The sequence below is a fragment of the Oncorhynchus mykiss genome, chromosome 1, assembly GCF_013265735.2.
Source record: "Oncorhynchus mykiss isolate Arlee chromosome 1, USDA_OmykA_1.1, whole genome shotgun sequence".
In the NCBI taxonomy this organism is placed as follows: domain Eukaryota; kingdom Metazoa; phylum Chordata; class Actinopteri; order Salmoniformes; family Salmonidae; genus Oncorhynchus; species Oncorhynchus mykiss.
In genome coordinates this window covers 15,447,364-15,468,653 of record NC_048565.1, presented here as the reverse complement: position 1 = coordinate 15,468,653, position 21,290 = coordinate 15,447,364, and the positions used below count along the sequence as shown (strand labels likewise).

The 21,290-nt window shown below is 42.0% G+C and overlaps 1 protein-coding gene across 1 annotated transcript; it reads right to left on the bottom strand.

Moving 5' to 3' along the window:
* Positions 1-642: 642 nt before the first annotated feature.
* On the bottom strand, positions 643-21,196 carry sass6 (SAS-6 centriolar assembly protein). Its single transcript, XM_021561923.2, has 17 exons — positions 20,963-21,196; positions 20,564-20,624; positions 19,882-19,961; positions 19,708-19,812; positions 19,449-19,623; positions 19,046-19,123; positions 18,807-18,926; positions 17,517-17,708; positions 17,066-17,260; positions 10,688-10,777; positions 10,267-10,446; positions 9,983-10,064; positions 9,714-9,847; positions 9,052-9,177; positions 8,605-8,708; positions 8,275-8,369; positions 643-1,327 (listed from the first exon to the last, which is right to left on the bottom strand). The coding sequence occupies exons 1-17, from the start codon at positions 21,025-21,027 to the stop codon at positions 1,260-1,262; spliced, it is 1,950 nt and encodes a 649-aa protein (XP_021417598.1). The 5' UTR covers positions 21,028-21,196; the 3' UTR covers positions 643-1,259.
* Between the last annotated feature and the right edge of the window lie 94 nt (positions 21,197-21,290).

Below are 21,290 nucleotides of genomic sequence, written 5' to 3'. Positions count from 1 at the left end.
GCCATGACTACATGGAACTATGTAGTACTGTGTGCCTCCCATAGTCTGTTCTGGACTTGGGGACTGTGACTTTGCACACAATCATCAGAATAGAAAGGAGTGGGAAGCCCCGGAGCACAACTGAGCAAGAAGACAAGTACATTATTGTCTAGTTTGAGAAACAGAAGCCTCACAAGTCCTCAACTGGCAGCTTCATTAAATAGTACCCGCAAAACAGCAGTCTCAACGTCAACAGTGAAGAGGCGACTCTGGGATGCTGGTCTTCAAGGCAGAGTTGCAAAGAAAAAGACATATCTCAGACTGGCCAATACAAATAAAAGATTAAGATGGGCAAAAGAACAGACACTGGACAGAGGAACTCTGCCTAGAAGGCCAGCATCCCGGAGTCACCTCTTCACTGTTGACTTTGAGACTGGCGTTTAATCAGTTTATTGATGTGCCACAGCTGTCAGCTGGATGGTATATCAAAAGGAAACATGCTTATTAACAGGGATGTAAACAAATTAAAATTAATAAGCTTTTTGTGTGTATGGAAAATTTCTGGGATCATTTATTTCAAGCTCATGAAACCAACACTTTACATGTTGCGTTTATATTTTTGTTCATTGTAGCTAGTTGATCAGAGAGAGACTAGACAACAGATTCTGAAAACAAAACTTTAATCTACAGATATACACACACATTAATGATTAATTTCATACACCCATATGTACAGTTTTTAAACAGCAAACACTTCAGTAGCAATCATTCTGTGGTTCATGCTCTGTTCATCAATACGCTGGTGATGACTTCCGATTAGCATGTACATGTTAACTTTTCTCTGGTTATCTTTTATCAAATTGTTGCACCATGAGAACAGACGGCAGCTTTTCTTGAGGGAAACTCATTGGTAGAATGTATCATTCGTACCAGGATTTGAGTACTATTGAGTGTTAAAAGTTATGAAGACACCCAGAGCAACATGATGACAGCATTAGTTATGTCAATGCTAATTACGAGTAAGACGTGACAACAAAGTTATTTTTTAAACAAACCAACAAACGTAATATTTGGCAAACCGATCAAGTGGCTTAATTACTATTGATTGGTTGTCTTTTTAAAAAATACTTGGAAACACAGCACAGGTTAAAAACATTAACATAGGCGGAGGTACTGTGAGAATCTGTGGTTGGTCAAACAATTCACTCTCCTTAGTCACAGTGGTATTCAGTGGTGTGTTGTGGAGTGGACATTACAGTAGTTCTTGGCTCCATTCCTTCTCAGCCAGGGAAGTAAGCGGACGACAGAGGGTGCAGGCCAGGCTTGGCTGGTGGTGGCCTTGGAACATCTAGAGACAATGGGGGAAAAATGAAGTCGTATGACAGACAAAATCTGAATCTTAATTCAGCAAAGTTACTGACAATGTGCAAGACAATAGCTGTGTTCGAATACTCATACTAACTGCACTATTTGTAATGTTAATTGAGTATATAGTATGCTTATTGGTCATAATATGGATATAGTATGCCAAAAGTTCCCGTCTGTCGTACTAAATTCGCCAAAATATTAAGTATACATGCAGAGGACACTATTTCTGTACTTTAGGGCCCATACTGCAATTCAGGAAATAGGCGTGGCTTCACATGTTCAGATTTTAAGAAAATGGCAGAAAATATGCACCCATAAATTCATTGCTTTAACTAATTATGACAATGTTAAACAATGTAAAAAGTAATGATTTTTCAAATAAGTTACCTTACATGTTATGTTGGCTGACAATTTGTTAGTTACGCTGTCCTTACGAACCACATAGCTTATCATTACAACCGTATGCACCTGTATGTAAGCTAACGTTAGTTGGCTAATAATACAGCAAACAGTATGACAGTATGTTAAGTATAAGCTAACTACCCAATGTTCATTTACTTGATTAATCCTGTCATTCTTAGCTAAATGGTATCGTCGTTGTGCGTTCAACGGACATTCTGCTGCTTTCGTAAATTCGCTCTGGCTATTTACTCCGATTTCAGAGCACTCTCGTCTGAGTGTACCAGAGCGCAGAATAATGGATTTACGAGCGCGCCAACACACATTGAATGTGGCCGGTGTCAGTAAAAGTCGGCAAAAAAGCGTAATTAAATTGTTACCAGAAGTACAGTCACCAACTTTCTGGATAATAAACTGCCTAACCGGCTCTGCTAGGGCGAGTAAAATGGTCAGTGGTCTCATTTGTGTCTGGAAGTAGCTAGCCAACATCAGCTTGGGTGCTTGACTGCCGCTGTAAGGTCAGAACGCTCAAATCAACCCTATTCCTCGGCGGAGCATCTGAAGGATAGAATTAACAACACACCCGAAATCGTAAACTGTCTAACTAGTAATTTGTAACAAGAGGTTGCATAGCAACAGCGTCAACTTCCGGTAGACCGGCAAAGAGCTAGTACGCTCAACTGAAAGGATACTGTTCGTTTACAGTATACAAAAATTAACTAATAGTATGTAGTGTACAGTATGTTAGTATGGTTATTCGAACACAGCTAATGTGTATGATTGTAAAAAAGCAGAACAAACCCACTGGGTTTAGTTGAATCAATTTGGTTTCAATGTAATTTGTCAACGTATTATGACATGGAATCTGTAAAGTACATTGGATTCATTTTTTAAAATAATAATCAATGCAAACTGTTGAGTGAAATTTCAACCACAGGATTAAGTCAAAATTGTAACCAATTTAACAGACAAACCTTGTATAAAATATGTTGAATTTGTACCTTTGAAATGGACCTTCAACGTTATACACAGTGAACAAAACCGTAAGAACACATGCTCTTTCCATGAGACTGACCAGGTGAGAACTATGGTCACTTGTATAAATTCAGTTAAATCAATGTAGTCGTGGCCAAAAGTTTTGAGAATGACACAAATATACATTTTCACTAAGTCTGCTGCCTCAGTTTGTATGATGGCAATTTGCATATACTCCAGAATGTTATGAAGAGTGATCAGATGAATTGCAATTAATTGCAAAGTCCCTCTTTGCCATGCAAATGAACTGAATCCCCCAAAAACATTTCCACTGCATTTCAGCCCTGCCACAAAAGGACCAGCTGACACGTCAGTGATTCTCGTTAACACAGGTGTGAGTGTTGACGAGGACAAAGCTGGAACCTTCAAAAGGAGGGTGGTGCTTGGAAACATTGTTCTTCCTCTGTCAACTATGGTTACCTGCAAGTAAACACATGCCGTCATCATTGCTTTGCACAAAAAGGGCTTCACAGGCAAGGATACTGCTGCCAGTAAGATTGCACCTAAATCAACCATTTATCGGATCATCAAGAACTTCAAGGAGAGCGGTTCAATTGTTGTGAAGAAGGCTTCAGGGCGCTCAAGAAAGTCCAGCAAGTGCCAGGACCGTCTCCTAAAGTTGATTCAGGTGTGGGATCGGGGCACCACCAATACAGAGCTTGCTCAGGAAAGGCAGCAGGCAGGTGTGAGTGCATCTGCACGCACAGTGAGGGAAATACTTTTGGAGGATGGCCTGGTGTCAAGAAGGGCAGCAAAGAAGCCACTTCTCTTCAGGAAAAAACATCAGGGACAGACTGATATTCTGCAAAAGGTACAGGGATTGGACTGCTGAGGACTGGGGTAAAGTCATTTTCTCTGATGAATCCCCTTTCCGATTGTTTGGGGCATCCAGAAAAAAGCTTGTCCGGAGAAGACAAAGTGAGAGCTACCATCAGACCTGTGTCATGCCAACAGTAAAGCATCCTGAGACCATTCATGTGTGGGGTTGCTTCTCAGCCAAGGGAGTGGGCTCACTCAGAATTTTGCCAAAGAACACGGCCATGAATAAAGAATGGTACCAACTTCGAGAGCAACTTCTCCCAACCATCCAGGAACAGTTTGGTGACGAACAATGCATTTTCCAGCATGATGGAGCACCTTGCCATAAGGCAAAAGTGATAACTAAGTGGCTCTGGGAACAAAACATCAATATTTTGGGTCCATGGCCAAGAAACTCCCCAGACAAAACCCCACAAATTCTGACAAACTCCAAGCATTGATTATGCAAGAATGGGCTGCCATCAGTCAGGATGTGGCCCAGAAGTTAATTGACAGCATGCCAGGGCAGATTGCAGAGGTCTTGGAAAAAGAAGGGTCAACAATGCAAATATTGACTCTTTGCATGAACTTTGTGTAATTGTCAATAAAAGCCTTTGACACTTATGAAATGCTTATAATTATACTTCAGTATTTCAATGTAACACCTGACAAAAATATCTAAAGACACTAAAGCAGCAAACTTTATGGAAATTAATATTTGTCATTCTCAAAACTTTTGGCCACGACTGCAGAAGGGGAGGAGACAGGTTAAAGAAGGATTTTTAAGCCTTGAGACAATTAAGACATGGATTGTGTATGTGTGCCATTCAAAGGGTGAATGAGCAAGACAAGTATTTAAGTGCCTTTGAACAGGATATGGTAGTAGGTGCCAGGCGCAACTCAATATTAGGAAGGTGTTCCTAATGTGTTGTACACTAAGTGGAAACTTCACAATCTAAAAAATGTATTACATGTACAGGCTGGGCAGCCCCTCCTACTGATTTAGTCTCCCATCCAAGGGAATTTTTTAAAACCCTTTTTCTCTCCAATTTTGTGATATCCAATTCGTAGTTACAGTCTTGTCCCATCGCTGCAACTCCCGTACGGACTCGGGAGAGGCAAAGGTCGAGAGCCATGCGTCCTCCGAAACACGACCCTGCCAAGCAACACTGCTTCTTGACACACTGCTCGCTTTACCCGGAAGCCAGCCGCACCAATGTGTCGGAGGAAACACTGTACACTGTACAATAGGCGACCGTGTCAGCGTGCATGCGCCCGGCCCGCCACAGGAATCGCTAGAGCACGATGGGACAAGGATATCCCGGCCAACCAAACCCTTCCCTAATCCAGACGACGCTGGGTCAATTGTGTGAACCCGGATCTGTAGTGACAATGCAGTGCCTTAGACCTCTGAGTCATGGAATCAGGCAGAACTCCTATCAGCAATACAAGGTTTATTTGAGCAATTGCAAGGATGATCTCCCTATCAGGATGAACCCGGATAGGATCTTGACTATTTACAAGTCCCTCCGTCTTTATATACTCCACCAACACAAAAAGCTTCTTATCCCTCAAAGAGGGAGGCAAGCCTAGAAAAGAGATACATAAGGGTAATTAGTTATACTCCCTTAAAGCATTCAAACAAACAAAAACAGGTTCTAACCAGTTCTTACAGCCTGTGTGTCTTAAGATAGGGGAGTGATGATCTTTAGAGCCTAAACAAACAGACAGGAGAAGAATTCAACCTGGATGGCTTTCAGTGTCACAGAGATTAGGAACAAATAACAAATCACTCCTTTGTTGGGTGTATGATGAGGTTACTGGACAGCTGTGGGAAATGACCAGTGACTAACAAAGAGTTTGCAGTCACAACAGCATTAGACTAATAAAATAATTTTGCTCCAACACTTTGTCACATACTACTAATGTGCCATCATGAGAATGATTAATAACTAAATATATTTATTGTTCCTATCGAAGTCATTCCAAAGGTTAGGTTTAATAACAGAGCAAATTAAATGCAACCATACTTTAGAAGTCATATATAAATCAATAATTGTAAATGCTATATAGGCCTAAATACTAAGTCATCCTCCACTAGTTTCAATTCAACCCCCGGGTTCAACCAAAAGAATAGACAATGCATATAGGCCTAGGGTTTCAAGCTTTGGTTGATTTTAAAACAAAAATCTAAGTTAAAGAATAGTAATAAATCAAATCAAACTTTATTTAAGTCTGATTAGATTAAGTCCTATTCTTTATCTTGGATTTTTGGTTGTGATGGAGACGTGAATCCAACATATAAATTATTTATTTGTAGACAAACTGGATATTAAGTTGCGCTTGAAGGTCCACCTGGACCAGATAGGTCCACCTGGACCACTGACTTAGTCTGGTTTTAATTCCAGTTTGTCTACAAATAAAATGTTGGCTTCACGCCTCCATCTCAACCAAAAATCAAAGTTAAAGAATATGACTAAATCAAACTTTAAATAAAGTTGGATTTTATTTAGCACTGTTCTTTAACTTTGAAGTCAGTGTCAAAAGATACAAATCCTTCAAACGTTGATGCGTTGACAACCAAACAGTTCAATATCACTTTTGCAATACAGTAAATAGCATATTAACTTAAATGTGTTGGATTCCCATCTCCAACTAAATAAAAAATAAAAAGTTAAAAGAATAGGATTAAACCAGTAGCTCAGATTAAACTAGCCAAGCATTAAAATGTTTATATTTGGTTGCGTTATCAACCAAACACAATTCATTATTACTTTTGTAATATAGTAAATAGCCTAAAGTTAAGGCTGACTTACAGACTAAAGTCTAGCAGTATTTATTCAACCTTAAAATGATTAACACATCCATGGCGACATTGAGGTTAACCTAATGTAGTAGCCTAACTAGAAATGTCTTGTTATCTAAATCATAGAAAGCTTGCATGTTCTAGATAGCATGCAAAGGTTGCAGGTTTGTGGATTGCTGTAATAATCTGTGCAGAATCTCAAACAGCTTTGATCTCTTGCACCATGTACTTTATTCACCCATTTTAAGTTTCACTGTGCTTCATATAATAGCAGAAAGGTTGAAATCTCATTGATCAACGTCTCAACCAAAAATCGCCCACATTTCCATGTTGAAATGATGTGGTGTGCCCAGTGGGAAGGGACATAACCTCTCTGGGATCGTTCGGGACACTAGCGTCCCACCTCGCCAACAGCCAGTGAAATTGCAGGGTGCCAAAGCCAAATTCAAAACAACAGAAATCTCATAATTAAAATTCCTCAACCATACAAGTATTTTACACCATTTTAAAGATATACTTCTCATTAATCCAACCACCGTGTCCGATTTCAAAAAGGCTTTTCGGCGAAAGTAGAACATATCATTATGTTAGGTCAGCAACTAGTCACAGAAAGCATTCAGCCATTTTCCAACAAAAGATAGGCGTCACAAGAAGCAGAAATATAGATAGTGATTCATTCTAACCTTTGACAATCTTCATCAGATGACACTCCCAGGACTCAATGTTACACAATACATGTATGTTTTGTTAGATCAAGTTCCTATTTATATCCAAAAACCTCAGATTACATTGGAGCCAAGAAATGCCTCCAATTTCCAGAGAAATTGCAGAGAGCCACATCAAATAACAGAAATACTCATCATAAACTTTGATGAAAGATACATGTTTTACACAGAATTAAAGATAAACTTCTTCTTAATGCAACCGCTGTGTCAGATTTCAAAAAAGCTTTACGGCAAAAGCACAATATTCAATATAATCTGAGAACAGCGTTCAGCCACAGAAGCGAGCCATACAGTTACCCGTCAAATTGTGGAGTCAACAAAAGTCATAAATAGCATTATAAATCTTCACTTACCTTTGCTGATCTTCGTCGGAATGCACACCCAGGACTCCCACAATAAATGTTTGTTTTGTTCGATTACGTCCATATTTATGTCCAAATACCTCCGTTTTGTTCGCGCATTTAGTTCACTATTCCAAAGGCACAATGCGCGAGTGCAAAATCCAGACGAAAAGTCAAAAGAGTTCCATTACAGTTTGTAGAAACATGTCAAATGTTTACAATCAATCCTTAGGGTCTTTTTATAATAAATCTTCAATAATATTCCAACCGGACAATAGCGTATTCATTACAGAGGAAAAAGAAGGAACGGCACACCCGCGTGACCGCGTAGTAAACAACTGATTGGCCTCAGCCTAGTCCACTTATTGAAACAGCTGTTATTCGACACCCTTCCACCCTTCAAACAACTTTCTAAAGACTGTTGACATCTGCTGGAAGCCTTGGGAAGTGCAATCTGGCCCCATAGACACAGCATATTGGATAGGCAATTACTTAAATGAAACTACAAACCTCAGATTTCCCACTTCCTGGTTGGATTTTTCTCAGGGTTTCGCCTGCCATATGAGTTCTGTTATACTCACAGACATCATTCAAACAGTTTTAGAAACCTCCGAGTGCTTTCTATCTAATACTTCTAATACTATGCATATATTAGCATCTGGGACAGAGTAGCAGGCAGTTTACTCTGGGCACCTTATTCATCCAAGCTACTCAATACTGCTCCCCTGTCACCAAGAAGTTAAGAGGCATGTAGAGTGAACTTCCCCTCATAAACTGGCATCACTCAAACAAATAACCCCCAGTGTCTACAAAGTGGTCTTACCTCTGTTGAGGTGCATGCCAGACAACAGACCACGGAGGGGAATGCTGTCGTCTCGCTTCTCAAAGTACTTGGACTCCAACCCAGCAGGCTCACCACTAAAAGTTCAAAAAAGAGAAAGAAGAATAAGACCGTTATGAAGATGGAAAAAAGGCAGTCTGAATGGAAGGCCCAGAGAATAAAGTAGATGGTCTTGGGCTCTTGCTGATGGTGATGGACCATCCATAAACCGGAGCTATTTTCATGCAACAGTGAGCAGAGAAAACATTTCTGAACACTTCCAAGTTAATTCTGATGCTGAAAGCACACAACGTAACAGAGAGCTGGACTCACTTCTCTTTGTTGGAGGGCTGAGGGGGATGCTGTGCTGTGGGGCTCCCATCCCTCACATCCACAGGAGACATGCCAGGCTTGGTACTCATCGGGTTAAACTGGACCTGCAATTCAGTCCAGGTCAACAAAAAAGTCTGAATTCAAGCAAACCCCCAAATACAGCTGAAATGAGTTAGAAATACAACAAAATTGAGTTCAAGCTGCCTTATCCCACACCTCATAGAATTATTGGTTCTTCCAAGATTAAATCATAGTCGACGTAAGGAATTGTTAACCATACCTACATCCATACCTGCTTTAGGTAAATCATCCAGGTTGCTATTCATGATGTGGCCCAAATTCAAGGCTGTGTCATTGCAAAACCACACCTATTTCAACACACTTCTAAATATAGCATGAAAGTTTCATTAGAATTTCAGCGTAACAAAGGAGAAAAGATGAGCCTGCCTTGGCTCCAGGGCCCTGGTTGTGTAGTGAGAAGACGGAGCGGCTGGACAGAGGGAGTTTGGAGTTCAGCGTGGACGTGATGGGGTAGCCCTGTCCGGCCGAGGAGGGAAACGCTCGGCTGTCCAGCTGAAAACAAAGTCAAGCACACGTGACTTGAGCTGATCTGATTGTGTGCACTTTGCTGGTCAAATCGTAACTGGTCAAATCGTAAAAGGTAGACTTGACAATATGATGTCATCATTCACAACATTGTCAAACCTTGCAGATAGAAATACCATGAATAGAGCTGACATGATTCCTTGTTATACAAAACAAGTTTATTCATATATCTGAATATTCCAAAACTGTGTGTCCTGCGGCCTGCGTAACGCATCCCTGCTAACAGAAAACAATCCAATTTAAATCTGCCAAATGCCAACAGCAGCAGATCATCTTAGCAGATTAGATTTTTATTGACATCTATAAGCAGGAAGTTTCCCTGCCTGTGTATGATGTCATATGGCAGAGTCTGCCTTTAAGACGCATGCACACAACTCAAATTAACTTTAAAATCGACACACGTATCTAAAACTGCAATAAAAAACACAAAACACGATACCCACTGCAACTAAAACATATCAAACCAATATCTTACCGTGTACTATGACATGTTTAGTGCTTACCATGTTGTGAGATGCACTGCCCATCCTCTGTCCAGTTGAGGCTGAGAGAGTTGAAGGAGTCTCAAACGTTCCAAGGGTCTCCGGCTTCCTGGATAACTGGTTCTCATTCAGCTGTTTGTTCAGCCACATTATAACTGAAGGATAAGACAAATCCATTGTTGCGGGGGAAGACTAAATGAATACAAACAGTGGGTCATTTGATAACAGCCAAGGTTAAGCGCAAAATCATGTATTTTTTGAGAAACATTTCTTTAAAAGACATTCCATACCATTCTCGTTTGTTTTCAGCACCTCCCTGCTTTCATCTAATTTCTGAACCGTCTCCTCCAACTGCTCCTTCAATTTCGACACCTACAGTGGAAGTTACAACCAAAAAGATCAATCCAAACTTGACACCCATTAATTATGTCAGCGCCCACTACTCCTCAGAACTTGGCTTGCGCTTGTGCGCGCGCACACACACACACACACACACTTTCGGCAGCCATTTCTGACCATTTTTGTTATTCTCAGATTCGCATTTAAGGTAGTGGACACTAATGGAAACACACACCTCCTCGTCTCTATGCTTGAGCTGCTGCTGAGTGTCCTGCAGGTCTCTCTGGGCTTTGTGCAGCCTCTCCTGGGTCTCCTGAAGCACCTTCTCCTGAGACACCATCACAGTGTTCTTCACCTTGATCTTCCCCACCAGGCCCCTCAGCTCTCCCTGCAGCTTCTTGATGATGCCATTGGCCTAGGAAGTCAACACGAGGTAGTGTCAAGACGGTACTTCACCCCCACGCTCAATGTGTTCTTTCTCAAAGGGGATGTGATCAGACCCAAGACAAAATTGGTATCAATATTTAGACTCAAATAAGTGCATGAGTGGACAAGGACTTGTGGATTTGAACTTGACTGGATTGAGTCTATGACCATTTTTTTCAGACCATGACATGCATAACAAAAAGCCATGACTGGAAATGTAAGTAACCCACCTTTATGAGTTCCTCAGATAGGGATTTCACTGTGGCTTCCAGTTTTCCCATTTGGAGTTGTTTGCTTTCGGCATTTCCTTCAACTGAGTTCTACACACAAACACAGAATGTCACATGTTGTATAGCACACTGTATTACATATACAACTAATATAAGGACAGGACATGAGGCGGGAGTAGAAATTAACGTCGGCATTGTTTAATGCATTTCACAGGAAGAACATTCCAAGCATTTCAACGTAGGTAAGCAAGGGATGGTTACAAGTGCCCTAAAGGGAAAAAAATAGAATATCAATACACAACATATTCCTCCCCCTTTACCTTTGATGACTCATAAGGAAAAAAGTAAATATTCACTGTTTTGCCTTGTTTTCTTTTTAATATAAGTCATCTTAATGTAAATAAATGAACTTTTCAGAATAGCCTTTTCTAAACTAGGGATAGAGGGTAGACTGCCTCAGTCCCCAGACTTAAGCCAGGGGTCTATTCTGCCCCAATGTCAGAGGTTAGTCGGAACTAAATAGTCAACCTGTCAGGGGGTCATCTTTCTCTTGCAGGGTAATGACGACGTACAGGTGAGTCTACAGTCACATTATCTCTGCGTCTGAGTGGTGATGGTGTATGCCCAGACTGGGGTGCAACAGTACCCTGAGTAGGCACTCTGGCTGGTTCAGGTGAGTCTAGAGTACTTTCCACATTTGTAGGTTGCTGCAGTGGATGTTCAGGTGATAGCTCGTAGTCATGGTAGGTCTCCAGTAGCTGATCTTGGTTTGTCACTTGACATGAGTCATCTCTGAGGTTGGTTCCTGGCAACAGTTGATCCACGTGTCTACTCCAGATTATGTTTTCTGGTGTGTGAACTGTGTAGGACATAGGCCCTGTTTGTGCAACCACTGTGGCTGGTATCCACTTTGGACCTTTGCAGTAGTTCTGAGCATGAACCCTCTCTCCAGCTATGAAGCTTTTGTCTTTTGCTTTGCTCCGTCTCTCCACCTGTGCTCTCTGTACAACCTGTCTTCTCTTTGGAGGTCTCAGGAGGTCGAGTCGCATGCAAAGCTGTCTTTTCATCATGGGTGCCACTCTGGTTGTAGCGTGGGGAGTGTTTCTGTAACCTGTTTGGGATAGGGGGCAGCATTTTCACATTTGGATGAAAAGCGTGCCCAGAGTAAACTGCCTGCTACTCAGTCCCAGTTGCTAATATATGCATATTATTAGTAGATTTGGATAGAAAACACTGACGTTTCTAAAACTGTTTGAATGATGTCGGAGTATAACAACTCATATGGCAGGCGAAAACCTGAGAAAAATTCAACCAGGAAGTGGGAAATCTGAGGTTTGTAGTTTTTCAAAGCTTGGCCTATTGAAAACAGTGTCTATGGCGTCAAATTGAACTTCCTAAGGCTTCCACTAGATGTCAACCGTCTTTAGAGGGCTCTTTGAGTCAGTGGTCTGGCAGAGTGCTACGAGCTTGTGACGCGCGGTGATGTGAGAGGTAGCTCTCGTTCCATTGCTTTTCTACAGACAAAGGAATTCTCCGGTTGGAACATTATTGAAGATTTATGTTAAAAACATCCTAAAGATTGATTCTACACATCGTTTGACATGTTTCTACAGACTAACGGAACTGTTGGACTTTGTCTGGACCTTGTGCCTCATGAAGATGGATTACTGGGCGGAACGCATTAACAACATTGAGGAATTTGGACATAAATGATGAACTTCATCAAACATTTATTGTGGAACTGGGATTCCTGGGAGTGCATTCTGATGAAGATCAAAAGGTAAGTGAATATTTATAATGCTATTTCTGACTTCTGTTGACTCCAACATGGCAGATATCTCTTTGGCTTGATTTGTCGTCTGAGCGCTGTACTTAGATTATTGCATGGTGTGCTTTTTCCGTAAAGTTTTCAAAATCTGACACAGCAGTTGCATTAAGGAGAAATCTCTATAATTCTGTGAATAACACATGTATCTTTTATCAATGTTAATTATGAGTATTTCTGGAAATTGATGTGGCTCTCTGGAAAATAACCAGATGTTTTGGAAGAAAAACATTACTGAACGTAACGCGCCAATGTAAACAGATTTTTGGATATAAATATGCACTTTATCGAACAAACCATACATGTATTGTGTAGCATGGCATATGAGTGTCATCTGATGAAGACCATCAAAGGTTAGTGATTCATTTTATCGATATTTCTGCTTTTTGTGACAACTATCTTTGGCTGGAAAAATGGCTGTGTGTGTTTTTGTGACTTGGCTCTGACCTAACAATCATGTTGTGCTTTCGCTGTAAAGCCTTTTTGAAATCGGAAACGATGGGTAGATTAACAAGAAGTTTTCATTTGGTGTATTGCACTTGTTAATGTGTAAAAGTTACATATTTCTAAAAAATATTTTTGAATTTCGCACTCTGCCTTTTCAGCGGAATGTTGTCGAGGGGTGCCGCTAGCGGAACCCCTAGCCATAAGAAGTTTTAACAAGGTGTTTAGACGCCTATTAAGGGAGCCGTTCTCGTGATGATTTTAAAGCCTGCTTCATCATTTGGACAAACCTTTCAGCGAGGCCGTTCGTAGCAGGGCGATACGGCGCTGACTTGATGTGCTGAATTCCATTTGCTTCCATGAACTCTTCAGACACCAGTTGGGGGCCCATTATCACTAACGAGTTGCGTCGGCAAGCCGAAGAGACTGAAGATTGACCGTAGCTCTTCGATGGTTCTCTCCGCTGAGGTGCTCTTCATCACTGTGACCTCAGGCCATTTGCTGTGTGCATCAACTACGACTAAGAAAATTACAATCCTCCAGTGGGCCTGCATAGTCTATGTGGACTCGCTGCCAAGGCGCCTCTGGGAAGTCCCATGGGTGTAGTGGCGCTAGCTGAGGAATGTTCCTCATCTTTTGACATGCATCACATGACTTGACCTTGTCTTTGATAGCTGCGTCCAGACCTGGCCACCAAAAGTAGCTGCGTGCCATCTCCTTCATTCGCACCATGCCACAGTGCCCTGAATGGAGTTCTTCAAGCACCTGCCTTCTCAGTGGTGGCGGTATGACTTAAACTCCATACCAAGCATCCAAACGGAACTGAGCTTGTTTCTCCTCACTGGGTAAGGTTGTAGGCTGTCCGACATCTCCTTTTCCACGAGTGACAATGTCCACAACCTCAGACATCACTGGATCAGTGTGGGAGAACTTTTTCCACTTGGACAGATGTAACTGGGGTGTTCGTCACTTCCTTGAAGTAGAAGATTTCAGCCTGGGAGTGCTTAGTGTGTATGACAGGTAAGGGAAGCCTTGAGAGGCTGTCTGCATTGCAGTGCTGCTCAGACCTTCTGTACTTGATATCGTACTGGTGAGCAGATAACAATAACGCCCATCGCTGCATGCGGCTGGCTGCAAGCGACAGAATGCCGGTGTGGGGACCAAAGATGAAGGTGAGGGGTCTATGGTCCGTCAGCAGTGGGAATCGTCGGCCAAACAGAAACTGATGAAATTTCTTAACTCCAAACACAACGGCGAGTGTTTCACACTCAATCTGTGCATAATTGCTCTCGGCTTTACTTAAGGTCCGTGATGCGAAAGCAATTGGCCTTTCTTCACCTGATGGCATGATGTGTGAGACAACCGCACCAACGCCATAAGGTGATGCACCACATGCCAACTGTAATGGCAAGTTGGGGTTGAAGTGTGTTAGGGCCTCTGACTGAGCTAAGGCTGTTTTCACTTTCTTGAAGGCCTCCTCACATCAGTCTGTCCACTTCCACTGTTTGGTTTAATTCAAAGGTTCATGCAGTAGCTTTAACATGTTAGCTAGGTTTGGCACAAACTTTGCGTAGTATGCCAGTAGTCCTAAGAATGATCCCAGCTGACTCACGTTCTGTGGGGATGGAGCTTCCGCAACTGCCTTCTCCTTCGATGGCGCCTTGTGGAGCCCCGAACTGTCGATGACGTGGCCTAGGTACTCAGAGGGCCGGAAAAACTTGCATTCGTCCAACCGGACCCTCAGACCGTACTCCTCCAATCTCTGTAGTGTAGCGTTCAGGTTTCTCAGGTGCTCCTGCTCGTCTTTGCCGGTGATGAGTAGATCATCGAGGTAACATTGGACCCCAGTGAGCCCGCTCAGTATCTGGTCCATAGCTCTATGAAATAAGGCCAGAGCTGAGGTGATTCCAAAAGGAAGCCTCCAGTACCTGTACAGTCCTTTGTGAGTCACTATGATCAACAGTTCTTGTGACTCTTGGTCCACATGCATCTGTAGATAGACTTATGTCAGGCCTATCTTACTGAATTTTTGTCCTCCAGCTAAACCAGAAAAGAGGTAGTCAATGAGGGGCAGTGGATATTTTTCAGCAGTCAAGACTGGGTTAATGGTGACTTAGAAATCACCACAGAGTCTGAGTGAGCCATCTTTTTTTATGACTGGAACAACGGGTGTAGCCCATTCACTAACATTCACTGGATCCAATATTCCACTCTCGACTAGTCTGTTTAGCTCAATTTCAACTTTTGGTTTTAAGGCGTATGGGACAGGTCTAGCTTTGAAGCATTTTGGCTTGCTGTCTGGTTTAACTGTTATGTCCTTCATAATGCCAAGTTCTCCTTTGAACACATCCGTGTGTTTCCTCAATATCCCCTGTAGGTTTGTGTCCTCTTTTGCAACCATGTGAATTTCCTGCCAGTTTAGTTTGATCTTTACCAGCCATGTGCGTCCTGCAATGCTGGATGGTTGCCTTTCACAATGTAGAGTGGTAGCTTTACCTTCTGTTTGTTGAGCTCCACTGTAACAATCACGCTTCCTCTCACTGGAACAATCTCACCGGTGTATGTTTTCAGTGTCATCTCTGTGGGCTATAGTGTGAGGTGATGTAGTTTCTCCTTGTATACAGCCTCAGACAGCGAAGATATGGCTGCTCCAGTGTCCACTTGCATCTGTACTGCGTTTCCATCCAGTAGCAGTGTCACCCAGTACCCGTATCCATTGTCTGAAATGGACAAAACATGCAAAGATTCTTCCCCTTCAGACAGGGTATCACTTTGTTCATCCACTGTGTGCTCCATTTTATGCACTTTATTTTTGTACTTCCTGAAGTCGCTTTTCCTTTGTTCAGTACTTTTGTTTTTACATGCACGGCCGATGTGACCCTTTTTCCCACAACTTCTGCAGTCTAAGTCCTTGCACCAACACTCCTCTGCTTGGTGACCTGGTTTCCCACAGCGATAGCATGGCTTCCCACCTCCTGCCTTGATTTTTAACCACGTAGACACCTTATGCACTTTGGTCGATGCACTTAGCTGTTGTGCGTCTTTATTTGCCATTTCCATTGACGTACTCACTTCTATTGCTCTCTGCAATGTTAAGTTACTCTCAGTCAAAAGGCGTTTCTGAATTGCCTCGCTGCGCATGCCACACACTAACCTATCACGTATAGTATCACTCATTGATCTCCCAAATTCACAGTGTTCATTCAGATAACTGTTTAAATACAGCCACAAACTGACATTTATTCCCCCTCATCTTGATTTCTCTTATGAAACCGGAATCTCTCTGCGATTATCAGTGGTTTGGGAGAATGTCATTTTAAGGTAGCCACAATTTCATCATATGATTTATCACCAGGTTTTTCAGGCGTTACTAGGCTGCGCAGTAGATTGAATGTTTTTCCTCCCAAAACAGTCAAAAATGTTGGCACAACGACTTCTGCTTTAATTCCATTTGCCTACACAAAGTACTCAAAACGTTCTGGGTAAGAACTCCATTGTTCCATAGATTCATCAAATGTTCCTATTTTCGGTTTATTTTTCTTTCTCACACTTTTCAGACGGTCCCTTACACCAGACCCTTTTTTTCTTTCTTTTAACTCAAGCTAACTTCACTTTCTCCCACAGCGAAACTCTTCCTATCCCTCGAGGCTCTCTTTGCCGTGACATCAAAGGCTAGCTAGCATCACTCGACTGGCTAGCTCCACGTTTTGTTTGCGTCTTTCTACAGCAAAAAAAATAACGAATTTAACTCAGAATTTCTGCCGAAGATGAGCACAAACATGAGAACGTTTCTTCCTTGTCCCCAGTTTTGTTGTATAGCACACTGTATACTTATACAACTAATATAAGGACAGGACATGTGATGGAAACAGAAATTAACGTTGGCATTTTATAATGCGTTTCACAGGAAGAACATTCCAAGCATTTCAACGTAGGTAAGCAAGAGGGGGGGTTTACAGGTGCCCTAAAGGGACAAAACTAGAATATCAATACATAACATCACAGTTTTGACATAATTCATTAATATTAATTTTAACAAAGATCCTGGCTTTTCTGACAGTATTGAGGGGGTAAATGCTCTCCATTTGCCCAGGGGACTGACTACATACCTTCTGTTGCTGAGTGGCTTCTAGCACTTCCTTGGTGCGGAGCACGAGCTGCTCCTTATCTTTCATCTCCTGCTCCAGGACTGCCACGCGTGTCTGCAGCTGGTTCACCTGACGCTCCTTCTCGTGACACTCTGTGTCCAGGGTGCCATTCTCCCTCCGAAGAGACAGGGCCTGCTGCTTCGCTCGCTGAGACTCCTGTTCTGACATACACACTTGTCAGCAGATTATTTAGACATTGGTGGTCAACATGGCGGCCGGCAAGATTTCAATTTCTCTATTAATTCAGGAATTCAATATGGATGTAAAACAAACAAAAAAACACACATGATATGAACCGGCAGATACATATCCTAGGAGCGTTTCAGACTTAAAAATGTAAACTGTTCACAAAAGTGGCAGTTTTTATGAAATTTCCCCCACTAAATGAAGGCCCCTTGCATCCCCCCCTCACCTCTTCCAGTCCCACTAGTTTGGCTTTGAAGTCGCGGATGGTAGACTCGCTCTTGTATCTCTTCTCAGTCAGGTCCCTGTTGGAGGTCTCAAGCTCGGCCAGCCTGCTCTGCAGCTGCTGGGTGCTCTTAGTGTGGGCCCCCTCCAGCTCCCGGCGCAGCTGCTCGTTTTGTTGCTGCAGCCTGGTTTGTGTCTGCACAGGGCGAGATGAGAAACACCACAAGAGAAAACCACTTATTTTTGAGAGAAATCATAAAATCTAGCATGAGAACTACATTAATAGAAGTGAGCTTCTAATTTTTTCTAGCTTTCAAATAGGCACATTCTTCTCTCCCCTAGGTCTTTAGTGTACAAGAGAACGTAGTGTACCATGTTTTCTGTCAATATACATAGTAAAATAATGGTTTATTAATAAACAACTCCAAGGGGGCCCCTTTTTCTCTCCCAAATTCTATTTTATAATTTTCCCAAAGTCTGTTCTTCAATTTATTTTTCCAGGTTTTAGATTAATTTTGTTTTTCACTCTCAAAATTACAATAGTTCATAAAGAAACAACAGATGTTCTGGGTTGATGTCAATGCTTAAATCACAGAACACTTTCTTTTATGTCTGGAAGATTGTTTTGTGTGTAATTCCCCTTTAATTGTGCATCTAGCCCTTTAATTGTGCATCTAGCGAGTGAGGAATGTGCCATTGAATGTTCTGGTCTGGTGATGGTTCTGTGCTGCTGCTGCTCATTTCACAGCAAAGTTTGCAAATAAATAGACACAAATGATATACTTACTCATTATATAATTCTCCCAGATAAACCTACTTTGCAGTTAACATTTAATTGAGAAGGTTTTTGGGAAAGTGTTCCTGTCAACCCACAAGACCATTATCACATCAACTGGCCACACATGGAGTGATAGACAAACGGGGGCAATATTTCTGGAAATGAATTGGCAGATAGTGTTAGGTTTGGCTTTTTAAGCCAATAGTGGGATAATTTCAATGTGTTGATTAGATAGTAGCTGGGAGCTTTCGGTGTCTACTTGTGAGATTTGTTCATGACATTTTTTGGTGGAACACGTGAAAATTGCATGTAATTTCAGAATTGTTTGGCGAGCTTCTCATAGGTGGGCTGCGAGCTACTGGTAGCTTGCTATAAACCTGTTGAGACCCCAGTCATCTAAAATAGATTAAAAAAAACATTCAAGGTTTTATGGCTTCTGATAACTGGAATAGCACTTAGATGATTTCAGGCAGTTAACTAAACATCATACTTATAATATGAGAAGTTACTTGATACCTCCAAAGCATTCTCCCGCTCTGCAGTGAGGTCCTGAGAGTGGCGGCTCGACAGAGCGCTTGTTTGGCTGGTCCACTCAGACCGAAGCTTGTCTAGCTCTCTGCTCTTCTCCGACAGAGTCTGTAAGACACGTTTATATGAAAGGTGACCTTTTTAAAAATCGGGACCCACTTAAGATGTTACTTCTCCCACCTACATTTTTAGATGAATCAATCCATTCAGATCAACTACTGCTTTACCTGTTGTGTGTAGCTGAGCTGCCTCGAGAGATCATCTTCTGTCTTCTTCAGCCTCTGTTCCAACTGCTGCTTCTCCTCCTGACAGATCAAAATGGGGGGATAACTTAAAATACAACAAAGAAGTTTCCCAGACTTTAGTATACTGCAGTCTGTGTTGCTTCATGGAATCTCCCAAGGTCCTTCATAGGTCTGCTATCAACCATTCCCAAGACTGAGGTCACAAAGACAACTAGGGGTGGTTTCCCAGACACAGATGAATCCTACTCCAGGACTAAAACCAACCTGAATGGAAAAACTCCATCAAAATGTTTTATTTTTATTTATTTTAATTTTATCCAGGACTAGGCTAAATCTGTGTCCCCGAAACTAGTGTTTCTGAGGGAGTAACGGGAGATTCACTTACCTTCACACAGGAGAGACAAACTGCCAGGTACTTCTTGATCTCCACATCAGTGCCATGTAGCAGCTTCAGAGACAGGTGAGTGAGGTGCTTGAATGCATTGGTCTCCACAACATTGAGGTTGGCAGGGCTGTGGTCTAATACTGGGGATGATGGCGATGACAACTGGAGCAGAAATCTAGGGAAAGGAGAGCAAAGAGACGTCACATGTCCATGATCTCACAGTTAGTGGAGACATTCAACGAGCTGAGAGTCTTCTCACCTTGGATTCTCTTTGTCTTGCTCCGAGATACACTGGTTTAGCAGGTCTATAAACTTCTGAGGAAAGGATGCAAAGTCTACCAACAGGCCCTGTTGAACTTTCAAACTGATGACAGAAGACGTAGGATTAGTGTATGCTCATTATAGTGGGCACAATGATTGAATTGTAAGATACCTTTGAAAATCCTCTTCTGATATGGCAAGGTTGTACAGAAAATAAGGGTCAGTGTCATCTGTCAGTCTCACCAGCAGATCCTAGAATGCAAAGTTGTGTTAGTTACAGTGGCTTTGTCACTAACTACTACCTTGAGGGAAGGACTGACATTTGGGAAAAAAGCAGACGTGATAGGGAATCCCTTGAACAGGGGAAGTGCATCGTCAACTAACGTCAATCATTAAGCAGAATCCAGTCGCTAATGTTTGTAGGTCAGCCCTTGAAAACCATTAAGGACCATGAATAATCTAACCCATGCATGCCTCCCAGAGAGCCACCCTTTTGCAACTTTCACTTCCATTAAAAACACCCACTAACAGTTATGTAGCTGTAATGCTGCATTGCTAATTAGGACTGGTGCTTCTCCATGGTGTTGTACCATGAAGTGAGTGACAGGAAACTTTTGGTGTTGTTGATTGATATCTGTTCAGCGGAAGTTACCCCGCCGTGGTATGTTGTATTGATGAGTCTATCTTTATGTTGGGTATTTATGCATGCCCACAGTAGTAAGCAATGCATTTCGAGATCAATGCACTGGTTTCTGAAACACTGCTCATTCACACTATATAAAAGGAGGGAGGGTGATGATGGGAAAATAATCCAGTCTTGCAAAACACCAACCAAGGTTGTAAACACCACTTACCCTTTTGTGGACTGGATTAGTTGTTAATTGAAGCTCAATGCCGACTCTGATATTTCCTCTCCTGTAATGTAAAGTTAGCCAGAAAGATTCAATCAATGTATTTTTAGTCGTAACATACAACTCCATTGATATATTTGTTATTATCAAGCGCCATCTGGCGAATATGACATTTAACGTTACTGAACATGCCAACTTAGCTAGCTAGCAATGTAACGCGTAGCACAGGTTGCTGGATAGTCTGTAGCTAGCTGATGCCCAGACACGACTATATCAAATTGATGAGCTATCTAGTTAGGCCGCAAGTATCGATATTGCTTGATATCTAGCTAGTTACAGTAGCTAGATAACGTTAATTATGCTAGCTAGTTAACGGTAACGTTAGCAATCAATCGAACTTACCTTTCTTCGCAATCTTTGCATTTGACGTGCACTTGCAATCGCTTGTTGAAAAGTGTTTCTGTCATGATTGTTTCATACTCCCAAAAATGTAGTGTCTAAATTGCAAATTCCAAGGTTAGATTTGTATGGCCTTGGTTAAAAAAAAGAATAGTCTCTTCAATTTCGAGTTTGGCGCTTCTCTCCCGCGAATAACCGTTGGGGAAACATCCACTTGAGAAAGAGGCGACGGAAGTAACGTCGAGAAATAATGTGCGCGTTCCAGATCGTCTAAATTGCAGACGAGTGGTGGAATAGCACAATGTGCTGCTTCACTTGTTGATCGTTCTTA

Bases quoted from the DNA above. Each gene is read 5' to 3' on its own strand.
- sass6 (XM_021561923.2), bottom strand. From the start codon at position 21,027: ATGACAGAAACACTTTTCAACAAGCGATTGCAAGTGCACGTCAAATGC. The intron at 19,124-19,448 runs GTAAGTGAATCT...TTGATCTGTCAG, and splicing joins TTTGTCTCTCCTGTGTGAAG to GAGGAGAAGCAGCAGTTGGA. The intron at 9,848-9,982 runs GTATGGAATGTC...CTTATCCTTCAG, and splicing joins GCTGAAAACAAACGAGAATG to TTATAATGTGGCTGAACAAA.